This window comes from Haliaeetus albicilla, chromosome 3 (genome assembly GCF_947461875.1).
Source record: "Haliaeetus albicilla chromosome 3, bHalAlb1.1, whole genome shotgun sequence".
NCBI classification, from domain to species: domain Eukaryota; kingdom Metazoa; phylum Chordata; class Aves; order Accipitriformes; family Accipitridae; genus Haliaeetus; species Haliaeetus albicilla.
The window spans coordinates 42,156,669-42,172,849 of NC_091485.1; the positions used below are offsets into that span (position 1 = coordinate 42,156,669).

The following is a 16,181-nucleotide window of genomic DNA, read 5'->3' on the forward strand; positions in this document are numbered from 1 at the left end:
GATGTCTGTTTTGAGACTTCATGACAGAATGATGTAAACTTCTTTCTTACTGTATCATGAAATTCTGTCCTCACTCTTGCAAAGTACTGACTCAGCTCTAATAATGACAAAGCGGAGGCTGAGGTCAGAGTACCTGACCCAACTGGAGGCTGATATTTATTTCTCAGTAATAGTTTTAGGATCATTTTAAATTGGTACCTAGGTCTAATTTTAGTAACTGACAATTAATTTTTCCATGACTTAAGACAAGGATTATTTGCAAACATATACAATACATCTATTCTTAAATAATTTTCAGTGTTGCAGAACTATTAAGATTGGCTAGAATTGGCATGCTTAAGGCTTGCCATAACTCCATTGCATTCCAGTCTGGACCAAATCCAAGTAGGGTTTATCCCTATTTGTCTCCCTTTTTCATGTCTCCTGGCCTTATGCTAATAAAGAACATTAGCCAGTAGCGGCCATACCCTGTTATCAGTAGCAAAATGTCTTGCCTCTTTGTTGGAACTTTTTCAGTGTGGCCTGTTTGTCCTGGTTTCAGCTGGGATAGAGTTAATTGTCTTCCTAGTAGCTGGTATACTGGGCACGACGTAATATGATATGGAATACCCTTTGACTCGTTTGGGTCAGCTGTCCTTGCTGTGTCCCCTCCCAGCTTCTTGTGCACTCCCAGCCTCTGCTGGCAGTGAAGTGTGAAAAGCTGAAAAGTCCTTGACTTAGTATAAACACTGCTTAGCAACAGCTAAAACATCAGTGTGTTATCAACATTATTCTCATCCTAAACCCAAAACACAGCACTATACCAGCTACTAAGAAGAAAATTAATTTTATTCCAGCCAAAACCAGGACAATTGATTACCTGGAGTATGCAAAATTTACCAGGTGTTTCAGTCCAGAATGCAGTTCCAGAAACATGCCCAGAACACAGGAAGTTTTGCTGGGAAAGATTCAGTCAGTGGTGGTGGGTTTTTTACTCTTCTGTATCAGCATAGCTAGCCTAGCAGGTTGCTACAGGCCTTTCTTATAAACTCGGTGCTTCTGTTAATATAAGCTACATCTGTTCTATGAGGATTTACCAGCGTAATACTACCTGCAAAGTGTTCTTTATGTAGACTCAGAATAGGGACTCCCTTTTTTTCTTCTTTTTTTCTCATAGTTGCTCTTGTTCTTCCTAGTGATCCCCTGCCATTTTTTGCCTAATAAGTTGTAAAATCTAATCAATTGCAATAATTAAAACATACTGTGTGTGGAATGATGCACAATTTTAATTACACAACAAAGTCCCAGACAAATAAAAGCTTGGATTCTTACATTAGAAAAAAACAAAATACTTTTGTTTGCTGTAAATTTTTTCACCAAGAACAGACTTATGCTTATAGATGATAAATACAAACACTAAAAATTCCAGGCCTGCTATTCTGTATATTTTATTAAAATAGCTGGCAGAGTTCAGGCTTGCATGTTACCAGCCTATGAATGAATGGCTGGAACAGTTAGATGGCTGCTGTCAGTAAAACACCCTAGGTGGCAACTCTGAACAGGAAAGTTTTGTGTGCAAGACCTATAAAATGCATGGAGTTTTAGCATTGTCATACAGTTTAAGAAGTGGTGCTACACATTGACTCACCTCTTTTCTAGGATCTTTTGTATGCTGATTGATAAACATTTAGGCATAAAATAAATTGTGTATGACAGACTGAAACGCCAGTGTTTCCTAATTAAAACCAATTTAATGACAACTGGGCAGATATGTTCTCATGATTTTCTTTTTTAAGAACAATGCATGTCAAGTAATTGGGTCCTTGTATTACACAGCTTTTTCCTATGCTGTTATTTACATTCTGATGCCAGCACCAATGAGGAAGCCATCAGTTTGACAGACACTGCAAGCTCAACAATTCAGACCTGTGCCATGTTTATTTGTTCTTTGAATTCTGAAAGTATAATTATGTCATTGAATGTGTTAGAGAACTCAAGCATGCATTAGTTATTTCATAGTGATTTCAGTGGAGAACCTGGTATACCTTATTTAAGCTTCAAACTTTTTCACAGTGAAAGCTGATGCAGGCAACTTTCACAGCTTGAAAGGTAGTTATTGCTCTCCAGTAATAGTGTTGCCTTTTGTCTGCCTCTGTCCTAGCTACGGGCCATCACAAATTTCATTAATCAGCCCTACCTAGGTATGCAGTGCTATTGCCTTCATTCTTTACTAAGATTGGCTTCTTTTGCTGCTGTGGGTAGTAGAAGTTTAAAGGGATGTATAGCCCTTCTAAATAGGATAGATTAACCAGAGTATGTTTTCCAAATGGGCTGTGTGAAGGATGCAGACACGTGGTCCACAACTCACTTAGCAGGAGAAATGAATGGATCTTATTCCTCCAATAAATATGGCTAAAAAAGAGAGAAAAAAAAAAGGCAGAAGCCACACTGCTAAGGAGAGATACAAATCTGTTTGGAATACTTCTGTCCTGGTTTCAGCTGGGATAGAGTTAATTGTCTTCCGAGTAGCTGGTACAGTGCTATGTTTTGAGTTCAGTATGCAAAGAATGTTGATAACACTGATGTTGTTAGTTGTTGCTAAGTAGTGTTTAGACTAAAGTCAAGGATTTTTCAGCTTCTCATGCCCAGCCAGCGAGAAAACTGGAGGGGCACAAGAAGTTGGCACAGGACACAGCCAGGGCACCTGACCCAAACTGGCCAACGGTGTATTCCATACCATGGGACGTCCCATCTAGTTTAGGAACTGGGAAGGGGGGGGGCAGGGATTCGCCGCTCGGGGACTGGCTGGGTGTGGGTCGGCGTGTGGTGAGCAATTGCCCTGCGCATCATTTGTACATTTCAATCCTTTTATTACTACTGTTGTCATTTTATTAGTGTTATCATTATCATTATTGGTTTCTTCTTTTCTGTTCTATTAAACCATTCTTATCTCAACCCATGAGTTTTACTTCTTTTCCCGATTTTCTCCCCCATCTCACTGGGTGGGAGGAGAGTGAGTGAGCAGCTGCGTGGTGCTTAGTTGCTGGCTGGGGTTAAACCACGACAACTTCAAAATATGAAAGGTACTACCTGTTCTGTACTATTATTAGCTGAAAAGGCCAAAGATAGCACTTAAGTAGAAGATGATGCCAAATGCGGACCCTCACACCATGAGCAATTTTAGTTTGTGCTTAGAGAGCTGAATTTGTGCTTACTAACCTCTAGCTGAAACAGGCTTGCTGCTATTTTTCTCAAAGTTAGCGGGAGGTGGCCTGTCCATCTCTGGAGCTGTTATCATCACTGTGGCCAATCTCTCCCCATATACTCATCACACCTGCATTCTGCTTAGCTGCATTTCACTCTTCTTGGGTATTACAGCAATTTTGTCAGAATTAGTGTGTCCTTGGAAGTACACCGAACATCACCAAATGGATTTAACAGTACCAGTTCTGAGAAATGAGAGCAAATGCTTTTAGGAATGAGTTTAAACTGAGCTTTAAAATAAAAAACAATTTATTTTAGTATTTCTAATAGAAACCTGGATTTACTTAGGACTTCTAACCAAAACAATATATTTCTTCCAAGTAAAGTATTATAATAATTTTTGCATCACTTTAATGCTTCACGTGCTATCTCAAAACTGCCCATATTCCTTTGAGTATAAATAACTAAATGTTGTAGTAAAACCATTAGGTTCTCTGATAGATTCATGTCTTTTCTCATAATACTGGTTCTGTAAATGAGAATGACCAGCTATTCCAGGCAAAATGGAAGGCTGTGAGGTACAGAGGTGCCTGAACTTTATCAAAATGAACAGTAAAATATTTCAGAAAACCTATCATCTCCTGAGACAGAAATTGAAACATTATTTCTAGGAAGCATTTGTCTCCTTACACATTTTAATCATGATGAGAACCTGGGTTCACCTTCATACTACTGCTTACTTTTTAACATCTTGCTCTCAAACTAATTCAGGGCCAATACCTTTGATTCTTTTAGCACCTGAAATTGGTCTAGATGTAACAATTCAGCAGGACTAGTCTCCTGAACAATGCTTCATGTTTATTTTTCTTAACTTTGACTTTTGGCTCATAAATTTACACATGGCTAGGAGGGTGTGCACTATGTAGTACTAAATTGACAGCTTACACATTGTATTTCCCAATCACTTCTCCACACTGTGTAAAGTTTCACATAATTACATTTAATGCAGAAAATTAATAAAGTTCTGCACATTAGCAGGAACTTTATATCCTTCACTTGGTAACCTGCAATAATAAATATCACCTCCCACTGTACTTCAAAAAATGGTAAGACCAGTCATGGCTTGCTTTCTGAAATGAATTGGCTTACTGCAGGCAGTAAAACCATCAGGTTTTGATTGTGTCTAAGGTGAGTGTAATGTTTTCTCTCTGTGCAAAAATCAAAACATTAAAACAAAATAATGAATGCAGCAGCCAAAGCAGCTTCCACCATTCTGAGTTTGACATGTGCACATTTGAAAGGATTTAAGCAAGCCCTGACAAATACACTTGTATCAGTCTAACCAAAACATTGTTTATTTTGTTTTACAGATTTTGGCCATTGTGTCCATTCTGTTCATCGTACTGTCCACTATTGCTTTGTCTCTTAACACACTACCAGAGCTTCAAGAAATAGATGAATTTGGGCAGCCAAATGACAACCCTCAGCTAGCACACGTTGAAGCTGTGTGTATTGCTTGGTTTACCATGGAGTACCTTTTGCGTTTTCTGTCCTCACCAAATAAGTGGAAGTTCTTCAAAGGCCCATTAAATGTCATTGACTTACTGGCCATCTTGCCGTACTATGTCACCATTTTCCTCACAGAGTCCAATAAAAGTGTCCTGCAGTTCCAAAACGTCAGACGTGTGGTTCAGATATTTCGTATCATGAGGATCCTAAGGATTCTTAAGCTCGCCAGACATTCAACAGGACTTCAGTCTTTAGGTTTTACACTCAGGCGCAGTTACAATGAATTGGGCTTGTTGATATTATTTTTAGCCATGGGAATAATGATATTTTCGAGTCTTGTGTTCTTTGCTGAAAAGGATGAGGATGCTACAAAATTTACCAGTATCCCTGCATCATTCTGGTGGGCAACAATCACTATGACTACTGTAGGATACGGTGACATTTATCCTAAGACGTTATTAGGTAAAATAGTTGGAGGACTTTGCTGTATTGCTGGAGTCCTAGTCATAGCCCTGCCCATACCAATTATTGTGAACAATTTCTCAGAGTTTTATAAGGAGCAAAAAAGACAGGAGAAGGCAATTAAGAGAAGAGAAGCACTTGAGCGAGCTAAAAGAAATGGCAGTATTGTCTCCATGAACCTGAAAGATGCCTTTGCTCGCAGTATGGAAATGATAGATGTAGCAGTAGATTCAGGTAAGCCTGGAGAAGCAGCCAATCCAAAGGAGACACCTGATGACAACCACCTGTCCCCAAGCCGGTGGAAATGGGCCAGAAGGACAATGTCCGAAACAAGCTCAAACAAGTCTTATGAGAACAAATACCAAGAAGTTAGTCAACAAGACTCCCGCGAGCAATTAAACAATGCTGCAGCATCCTCCAGCCCGCAGCACCTCAGTGCCCAAAAACTGGAGATGTTGTATAATGAAATTACTAAAACTCAGTCTCAGCCTAATCTTAATGCTGGTTACCAAGACCAGTCAGCAAAGCCACCCATGTATGAAGAAGAAATTGAAATGGAAGAAGTTACTGGTCAGAGAGATCCATTGCCAACTGGACCTACGGACATAATAACAGACATGAGAAGCACATCCAGTATCGACAGTTTTGCCAGTTGTGCAACTGACTTCACGGAAACAGAGAGGTCTCCCCTTTCTCTGTTTCCTGGCTCTCACTTGCAGATGAGATTTCCAGCTGATGCTGTTAACCTGGAAGACAACCAAAGAGTAAGGAGTTCTCAGTTTATACCATTCACAAAAGACAGAATGTTTTCTCCAACCGATGTCACCTTTGACTATAATCCAATCGACAGAGCTGTTATCAGTGATGGCAGTGGGTCCCAAACTGGTTTGCATGGTCATTTGCATTTTGACACTGCCATGGAAAGCCCCAAAAGTTCCCTGAAAGGTAGCAACCCATTAAAATCTAGATCCCTTAAAGTTAATTTTAAAGACAATAGAGGTGGTGCTCCACAAACTCCACCGAGCACTGCAAGGCCACTGCCAGTAATGGCAGGAGCAGACTTCACACAGGCTACCCCGCAGCACATCAGCACCATTCTCCTAGAAGAAAACTCACCCCAAGGTGAGCGACCTTTACTTGGTGCTGATGCATCAGCCCTTTGTCAGGGACCTGCTAAAAAATCATCCCCTCTCTTTCCCAAACAGAAGATTTTCTCTTTCCCTTCCAAAGAGAGGAGGAGCTTCACTGAAGTAGACACTGGAGAAGAAGAAGAGTTTATGGAGTTACATGGTATAAAACATGAAAAACAACAGGATATCAAGACAAATTGCTGTGGGGATAAACACAGTGATGGCAACCATTTAACAGAGGAGCCACAGGTCAGCTCTTCACCCAAAAGCATGAGTCACAACTGTACTCAAGACATTTACCATGCTGTGGGTGAGGTAAAGCAAGACAGTAACCAAGAAGGTCACAAAATGGAAAACCATTTATTTGCCCCAGAAATTCATTCAAGTCCAGGAGAAACTGGTTACTGTCCCACACGTGAAACTAGCATGTGACTAGTTACAAAAGCAATAAAAATACCTTTTCTTAAAACACAGTTAGTAATGCCTATGAACTAAAACATGGAAAGCCTCAAAAAAAAAAATGCATAAAATGTTATTTTTGCATGGCATGAAGAGTTGTTTAGTTTAAATACTGTTTAATTTAAAAAAAAAAAGACTGCTTTTTGTAACAAACTGAAAAAAAACAGGAAAAAAATGACTCGAGAACAGTGAATAAAATAAAGAGAGCTCTGTTAGGAGCTAGTGTTCTGCAACATCTGACATTTTTGATCCTTTCACTTATGATTGTAGACAGATTTTGAACTCTTTTAACTTTTTTTGTTTTCTTGGTTACAATGAATTTTAGAATTTGCACATGAAAGGATGAAATGTCAATGCATGCATTCATAAAGATATGAAACAAGGTGCTTTGAGCTTGCAAAATGCATATATTTGTAAATAGTTTGGGGTTGGGGGGAAAGCTACTGTTAACAAGGATTTATGGAAAAAGCATTTCCTGGGACACAGGTACTTCCTTCACAGCGTGCTGCCTGGAGGTTTTGTACAGACTTATGTTGCAAAATTGCAACTTCTACTTAAAGCATCTCACGTATCTTGCTTTCTGTTAAAAAGCTCATGCGTATATCTGTTAATTAAGGACTACAGTATTTCAGTTTATCTGTGCTGTAAATCATGATTTTTTTATTTGCATAACTTTAGTTATTGCATTTGTCAGTTTAATTAACGATCCTGTGAGGAAAAGCAAAGATTTAATGACCAGAACTTGAAGCATTTGATATTTTTATAGAAAACTGCCAACATTTCATAACTAAGAAAAAATATGTTCCATTTTAAAATAAAAAAAATAGTTATTTCTGTGGCAATAAATAGTGCCAAATGGCTATATAGACATATCCAAAAGTTCTCAATCTCTTTGAATATTTCTTGTAACTTGGTATTAAAAAAAATATTACTCACATCCTTTTTTCCTTTGATTTAACAGTATTTCCTTCTACATGATCTCTGAGCTCTCTTTCCCTTTTCTTTACGTGCAGTGCCCATATTTCAATAATGGCAACGTTGTTGAAGCCGTTACGGTGTAAGGACATAAGAGACAAGCTTTGTAGGGGGTAGTAGTACCTTCTGTTATCACAAATCATATAGCTGGAAAAAACAGGCTTCAAATACATGTGACTTGCCACAGGTCTTCCATGCCCCGAAGCTTGTCTGTGTTTTTCAGTTCAATCATTTGGACTGACAGAAGGTTATCACCTGACTCACTAACTTTGCCTCAACCCATCCTCCCATGGCTGTTCCAAAAGCCGAGTATAGGCTTTCCCCTATATTTAAGTAAAGGGAAATGTCAGTCATTCCATTGGCAACTGCCAAAGCATCTTTGGTTTCTCTGATATTCTCCAGCTTTGTAAAAGAAAGATGTTGAACCAAAGCCTTCATTACAAAGTACCCATCTAACCACTGTCTGAAAAAAGCTATTATTTTTTTATCCAGCACCAATAGCTTCCTATGCTATACTATAAAGAAGCCTATAAATTGCTTTAATTCCCTCAGTCATAAAGTTTATTCAGTTCATTAATGCTAATCATAAGCAAAAGTATGCAGCTACACAGGAATGTGCTACAAAATTTTCTTTTTTTTTTTTTTTCAGGAAAACAAAATACAGGGGGTTTTTTTGCTGTTCTCTGATTTCTGCTGAAATTGGATACTCCCTTACAACAGTTTTGTAAGAGCAGCAGTCCAGCCTCAAAGCTAAAAGCCAGAGGGTCCAGCAGTTAAATTCTCAGGAGGTGTTTAGAAATTGTAGCATCAGTTCCATGGGCTTGTTGCCAGAGATGGGGCTTCTCACTTCCCCATGCACAGAAGGGGGAGAACGCTTCTTCCAGGTCAGTGCTGTAACAGCAAGCATTGCAAAGACACGGAGACAGCAAGAATGGAAACCTTAAAATCACTTTAGACCAACCAATGCGTGGTTTGTTACAGCAGGCTTCTACCTCCCGTAGTGGACCTAGGTTAATCTTTACTTATGTGTCATTTTCTGCCACTTAAATGAGTAAAAGTCAGGCACCTAATGCATTTAATGTAAAAGAGCAAGCATTTTTGCTGTAACATTGCCCCCTGCTTGAAATGGCTGGGCTGATGCCACAGACCTCACTCAAGTCTGGCCCGTGGAAGAGAGGCAAGTTTGAAAAGCCCCAAAATATGGATTCTGGTGGCTGACCAAACAATGAGCGCAGCACAATCCTTTGGGTTAAAAAAAAAATAAAAAAGTTTCCTGTATTTCCATAAAAAGATAATGTTGAGGTGTCTCTTCAGTCATTTGAAAAACTGGGACTATAACGTTATTTTTTTCCAAACAATGTCTGGTCATTAATTCTCAAAATAGAAATGAATTTTTTTTTTGTCCTTAGTTGCAGTTCATTGCAACTTGTTGCTGCATTCAGCTTCACCTATTTATATGGCATTCTGCTTAACATTTTTCAATCATGTTGTGTCTCACTGTTCCAAAACTTAGCTCTTGAGTATTTTATAGTCATTAATCTTCTATATTTATTTTTTAGTTCCTAGATATTTTCAGTGACTAAAACTAAATGCCAGTCAATTTTTATATGCCTAAAGTGTTGGTCTGTATTTTCTATGTGCAGTTTTATGAAATCACATGGGCCTGTTTGATCTGCCTTTACATCCTAGTGAACTAATGAAGACCAAATTAAGTCCCAGTGGGACCTGATCCCATGCTCTGGATCCACAGAAAGATCCCATTCAAGATAATGATGTTGTTCTGGCAAGACTGAGGTCTGTGTCGTGTTCCTTCTGTGTGCTTTTTCTCCCAGGTGACCCTTACGCTTTGGAAAAAGCCCCTTCAGATCTGTGCCACTTGGTGGAAAGGGAGGAGTCCAGCCATAGGGAACGTATTGCAGGAGCAGACATTTGATTCCTTAAGCTCTCCTGAGCTAAACTTTATGCAAACCTGATTCTGCCCTATTAAAATAATTAAAAATTCAATAGTGGTAAAATCAAAGCCTCAATCCTTGTGCAGATGAATTTCCCCTGAAACCAATGGGAGTCTGATGGAAAAAGGGACTGACTGAAATACAAATGAGGATGGCAAGAGTCTCTCTCTCTTGATGAAAACAAACAGGAGCTTTCACTATATAAACCCGATGCAAAGACCAGACCCTTATTGACTGCCATATTTTAAATGTCTTCAGAGAAGCACATTTATTTTGAAATGGTACAAGCAAAAGAAATGCAATTCTCTTTATTAACAGATGATGTATTTTTTTTAAACCTTGGAAGCAAAAGGATCAAGATTTACAAGTGCTTTTGGTATAATTTCATTATATACTTTTGACAATGCTGAATATTATTTCCAGAAGCACAGGTTTAGATATTTGGTTTTTCCAGTCTTGACTGCATACACGGTATCCAGTCCTGAATACCTAGCTCATGTATAATTCCCAATTAAAACATTTACTTGAGCAATTGCAGGACTTGGCCTAGCTTTCATTCCAGTACAGCAGGTGTAAGAAGCGCAGTCCAGGATCACTTCATTCATCACAAATTGCTATTTAGAAAATTATGCAAAATTACCTGAGTATATTTTTCTGTTTTTCTAAAACTTTGAAGCCATTTCAGACTTAGTACCCATTCACCACAGTAAAGGAAGGTTTGTTTTTGAGTTCCGGAGTCAGTCTCCAACAGTTGTGGAATATCAAAACAACTTAAGGAGTCTTAGGATGATGTGGCTCCCCTGTGCACCTGAAAGGGGTCTGACTCTTCGTATCACTGGAAAATGAAGATTGTTCAGGGAGATAGCTTTGCAATCAATCTATTTTTTATATTTTATACTAACTGCAGAATCCTTAATCAAAGGTTTAATTCCTTTTCAATAATGAAACCAAATGTACACATTTAAAAGACGTTCACAGAGTAATCAGAACAATTTTTGAGTAAACAGTCACATTAATCCAAATCTGGGGGGGGGGGAATAATATATCGCACAAACTGCAAAGGAAGTTCATACAGGAAAGCTGTTTACAGAGGAAGCATATAACAAAGAATGTAACATGATGTAGGAAGATATTGCACTACAGAATTTATATAAAGTACACTTTTTTAAATAAAAACACAAAAGGCCTTTTAACGCTTCATTGTATAGAACATAGGACCCTCTGTTCTCATGCAGCAATCTAATGCACTGTGTCCTCACTTCAAAATTGGTCTCAAAATTCAAACATTAGTGATGTTAGAGAGGTGATATCTGATCTAACAATAGAGCAACTGACTTGAAGACCTTTTTAGCACAGTTTTATGTAACCAAAAGTGTGTACAGAAAATTGCATTTTTGCCTATAACATACATAAATCAAAATGACAATTGGCTTCTTTCTTGAGTCTTTTCCTAACAGGTAACACTGGGCAACATATTTTTATTCCTTGAAAAAACAACTAGTTCTTTCAAAAGTAGGTCTCTTCCCCTACACATAGACTGAGCTTCTGTTTCCTTAGATCTGTTTGAAACAAGGTTTACCTTCAAATTATTTAATTAATGCCTTCAACCTCATCTCTAAACTGCAGTCCAGTAAAAAAGCCAGTTGTCTTTTTCAAGCCCTACTGCAAACACAGTCAGCTTGGTAAAAATGTCCAGGGCCTACCTGACTGGGTTTTTCCATTCATATAATTTTTGAATCATTTGGATAGAAAATAAAGTGTAACATTTTGATCAAGCAAAACATATTTTAAAGCAAAAAAATACAAGAAATATGGTTTTTTTTCAAAGTAGCCAGCACAGCTCAAGCAAGAAATGCAAATACAGCAAAGGGGGAAGAAAAGCAGAAAAGTGTAAGTAAACAAGGCATGTTTTAATACACTATATAAACAAGAAATATAATAAAACATTTCTAAAATAGTCTTTGTTCACACCTAATGAGGTAAGAATGCCAGTAGCAAAAGACTTAATTCCAGTCCTACCCCATGTTAATTTTTATCCTAGAACCAACAGGTCTCTACCGAGGTTTTCAATGATGTTATTACCCACTTACCTGCTATGTGAACATCTGATCTGTAATAATTTTTCAGAAGACTTTCCTGAAAAAGAAGATACTGTGTGTTCCCACCTTTGTTGATCTTTGGATCTCTTCCCATTGCCCTCCAAACACCAACCTTCTCTTCTTCTTAGGAGCAGTTAGAAGGCAACCCATCAAACAAGATGACAGGTGTGTCTTGTTTATCAGGAAAGCATTTTGGTAGTCTGGTGCAAATGGACAGATGGACTCTATTGCATTTGAGCCAAGGAGCAAGAATAACTGAGTGTCATTTCTCTCTGTTATTGTTGTAGCCATACCATCTCACAACTTCACATTTTCTAGTTTTATAATGCTCTGACTCCTCCAGTGTCCCCCTCAACCTGCAAGATGTTTCAGTGCATTTGTTCAGTGCTTTTGCAAGATGTTTTGTAAGAGCAGTTGACCGTTAAATGCTATTAAGAGAGCCATCAGTGTTAAGTGTGAATATTTGTCTCTTGTCTGGTGTGTTTTTATTACTTAGTGGTACTCAGTTTAAACTCCAGCTGAAATGCTTTCATATTTTAAAACAGATCAGGTGTTCTGGGAGCCAAATCATTCGCAACTACTCTGGTACTCTGGTTTTCTTAATGAAGAAAGGTTAGGTGACTGGCAGGCAGAGACAAAATTGTTTGCATTGTGTGATGGTTTCTTGTTAGTAATCATGCACCATGTGACATCTGCAGGTGGAGTAACATACTTGTCTTTATATTTGTTCTGTTACAGGTTTAAATAATATTTTTTGGAAATGTTGTGTTATGATATTTAAGAAGTATTACCCTTTAGTACAATGGAGATTTCTTCAAAAACAGCAGTGATACCTTATAATCCTGTATTATTATTGATTGCTATTTAACTTTCTTTTATGACAACTATCCAGATGGATCACATTGTAGAACAAGGAAGTAGCACACAAATATTATTGCTCTTTTTAATTAAAAGTAGCTGAACAACATGCTATTAGCTAACATTTAACAAAAAAAAAAAAGATAAGATTATCCTAATTTTACCTATGAACCAAACAGAATGGTGACATGTTGTTACCTTAGACGCTGACTGTAGTCCTGTGGTTAATGTAAATCCTGAATCTAAAAGCAGTCTGGGTAATTAATTTCATTAGGATAATTTTTTACCTGAAATAAGTACTTAAATACATATTTAACATCAGCAGGAGTAATGTACACTTCTATATCTGGAAGTCTATGGCTATGTTTACACTGGCACCTTAGTGGAAATCAGGAGAGTTCTCTTGACATGAAACTCTCAGCTATCCCCGCTTCTTGTGCTTTGGTTCACACCACAGAGCAATCCTTGACCATGCAAACTGGATTACTTTTAGATGAAGCCGAACAAGAAAACTTATTCCATGAGGACACCTCCTGTGCTGCAACCAGTATGAAGCACTCAGGTCTTGGTACCAGACTAGAGCTAGTCCAAAATATTAGCCCTGGTACACATAGTGTGAATTGTCAGCACAACTGTTTTACTCAACAAATCTGCTTCTATTTTGTTGTACTACTTGCTAGTGTAGTCATAGACTATCTCTACCACGGTTATTATTACCTCCAGTCCATGTAGTCTTGGCTAAATCCCTTACTCAAGCAAATTTTGCCATTGTCATCAGTGGTATTGCATAAAAAGAGCAATACATAGCCAAAGATTAAATTGTCCCCAGTGTATTCTCCAACTTAATCCCAGTGGAATCATCTAAACAATAAATTCTTGATAACCCTTGGATAGTTGTGGTTTGCAGTTTGGACCACACTCTTAAATACTGCATATTTCTATAGTCAGTTTACTCTGAAGTTGGTGTTACATTTGATTAAGACAGTACTGACAGCCCTACATCGACTCTCACTCCAAAATCGTTAAATCAGTGGAATGATTAAACTGCAAGTAGCTCTATTTCACTTAACAGTAACTCTTAGTTTTACTAGTATGAATAAAAACAAATGACTGTGCAAATGGCTAAGCAGTGATGGAGGATCAGAAACCCAGCTTGAGTATTTTGTGCTGATCTACCATGTCTAGGTATCTTTCCATTTGGATCATCTGTTGAAATTTATTTAAACTGGGGGCCTAGTAGGATTTTGATTGTGTGCTTAGTTGCTCCAATATCTAGGACATACCTTGTAAAAGGTAATGAAAGAAACAAAAAGCCTATTCCTTACCTTACTTTTTTTAATGATTTCAAGGTGAAGGACACATGTCTTATACTGATACTTTCGCTCTAAGTTTTGCTCAGATAGCATCTCTCAGTGGAGGTTCAGAATACGAAACATTTATGCCTGTTCTTGAAGTCCTTAAGCAGAAAGCCAATGGGAATTCTGCCTGTATAAAACTGAAGAATGGAGCAATATATTATAGCTTTAGGCAAAAGGAACAGTTTCTAACACATTACAAAATGAAAAAAAGAAAAAAACACTGTTGGGGACAATCATGGGTACTTCTGCTAGGATGCAGAGTTCTGGGTTTATACCTCTAAATTTTCAAAGAGTTATGCAGAGTTTTACCTATGTAACTCTTTCAAAAGTCAAAGGAGCCATGCTGATAAGCTGAAACATGGAGGGATTAGTGTACAAAGAAGCTGAGAGTTGAATACATAGCCTATTGCTTTAAGATCACTGTAAATATGAACTAAAAATATGTACTAATTCATGTTTATAAGTTATTACTGTGTTAGTTTCATAGAGATGGTAGCATGACTATTATTAGTTTTATTGAGTTTAATGAACTTTACTTTGTATTCCTCTGTGAATGCTCTGAATGCTGCAAACAAAAAAAAGCACAACAGTATTTTTTCAAGTTCTCTTGGCGCGATAGCAGTGTCTTCACTATTGTTCAATTTTACAGAATTAGCAACATTTCATCATACAATGCTATATTAACAACATACCTTTCTTTAAAGAACTGTCACTAGGAGATAAAAGCATATGTGATAAGTCTTGTCTAATCTCATTCATCTGCCTTTACAAAATGCCCCAGACATTTTGTGGAAGAATATGCTGCTTTTGCTTCATGTGTTGTTTGTATTTGGGGGTGGGGCAGGGGAATAATAGGGCATTTTGCAATGGTTATTGCATCAAACATGCTTTTTTTCATTATTATTGTATTTGTTAGAAACATTTTGCTTTAATTTCTTTTTGTAGATAAGACTGTTTGACAATAGCTTTATTTTTTCAGCTAACCATCTGATTCCACTAGACTAATAACTTCTCACATTTAGTGGTATTTGTATCAATGTCTCCATATCAGCTGCATTTTAACTTCATAAAAAAGGAAATGTGATTATTTTTGTCATACTAGATTTTGCTGATCAACTAAATATTTCTGCACCAATCTACATATTAATATGCATGTTGTAGTCTGTACAATTGTTCAACATCAAAATATCTGTTTAATTTATGTCAAATGTCTGTAAAATAAATGCATTGTTCTCCATTTCAGTCTGATAGAATAAGCAGGATAGTAAATAAATGTGTAAATGAATCATCTGTGTCTCATTTCAGTTCTCTGCATGAAACCACTTTACATTGAACATTGCATATATACCAAAACAATAATCCATAGTGTCTTTAGATTTCATTACTTGACAATATTATACAGGGATGTCTGGCAGACAGTGTGTACAGAAATAAATCATTTGGCTATGCAAATAAAGTCAGAATCCATTCTTTTTTAAACAAAATGAAATGCAGTGCTTCTAAGCCTTTTTTTTTCCTCTCTGTTCAGCACTGCTGCTAATTAATACTCGCACTGTCATAGATACAAGACCTCAAATGACTTTATGAGGACGAGTAAACATTATTGCCTGCAGGATGGAAAGCAGAAGCATGGAAAGATTTGGCAGCCTTTTGGGGGATAGTCAAGCCTAGGTACCTCAGCCTAATATTCAGAGGTGGTGGATAAACCAATCTCTTGTTCAACTTACCAGTTGCAGCAATCTAGCTTGCACCCCAGCACCTTTTTGTCTAAAGTGGACGAATTTTTTTATAGCTCAAAACTGACAGAAAATGTAAGTTGTACTGGGAATTATTTGTTTCCTTCAAGATGAGTCATGGAAATAACTAACTTTTTTTACAGGCAAAGTTTTGCTGCAAATGCAACTATAATAGAGCATCTCTAGCATTCAGAAAATAAGAAATATGATTTCTTTATCTTCAAAATAGAAAGCAATTTTTTAATTTCTACATCTGAACTGTATTATAATGAAATAAAAATACAGGACCAAATTCTGTCCTTTGGTGAGCATGTTGATTATAGTTATTACAAGAGAGCTTAGAGGCATGCTTTAGCTTCACAACTGCATTGTGGTATACATACCTCAAGAAACAGCTCATTGCACTGCAGAATTCTTCCCCTTTCAGCTTTTAATCTAAGGGTTCCTTCTCTGAATGTGC

The 16,181-nt window shown here is 37.5% G+C and overlaps 1 protein-coding gene across 2 annotated transcripts in view; it reads left to right on the forward strand.

Annotated features, from left to right (window-relative positions):
* Positions 1 to 15,270, forward strand: part of KCNB2 (potassium voltage-gated channel subfamily B member 2) — a 202,891-nt gene extending 187,621 nt beyond the window's left edge. For both annotated transcript variants that reach the window (XM_069779516.1, XM_069779517.1), the window contains exon 3: positions 4,554 to 15,270. In XM_069779516.1, coding sequence (XP_069635617.1) covers positions 4,554 to 6,716 — 2,163 coding nt within the window. In that variant the 3' untranslated portion in view covers positions 6,717 to 15,270. The remainder of the gene's footprint in view (positions 1 to 4,553) is intronic.
* Positions 15,271 to 16,181: the final 911 nt, after the last annotated feature.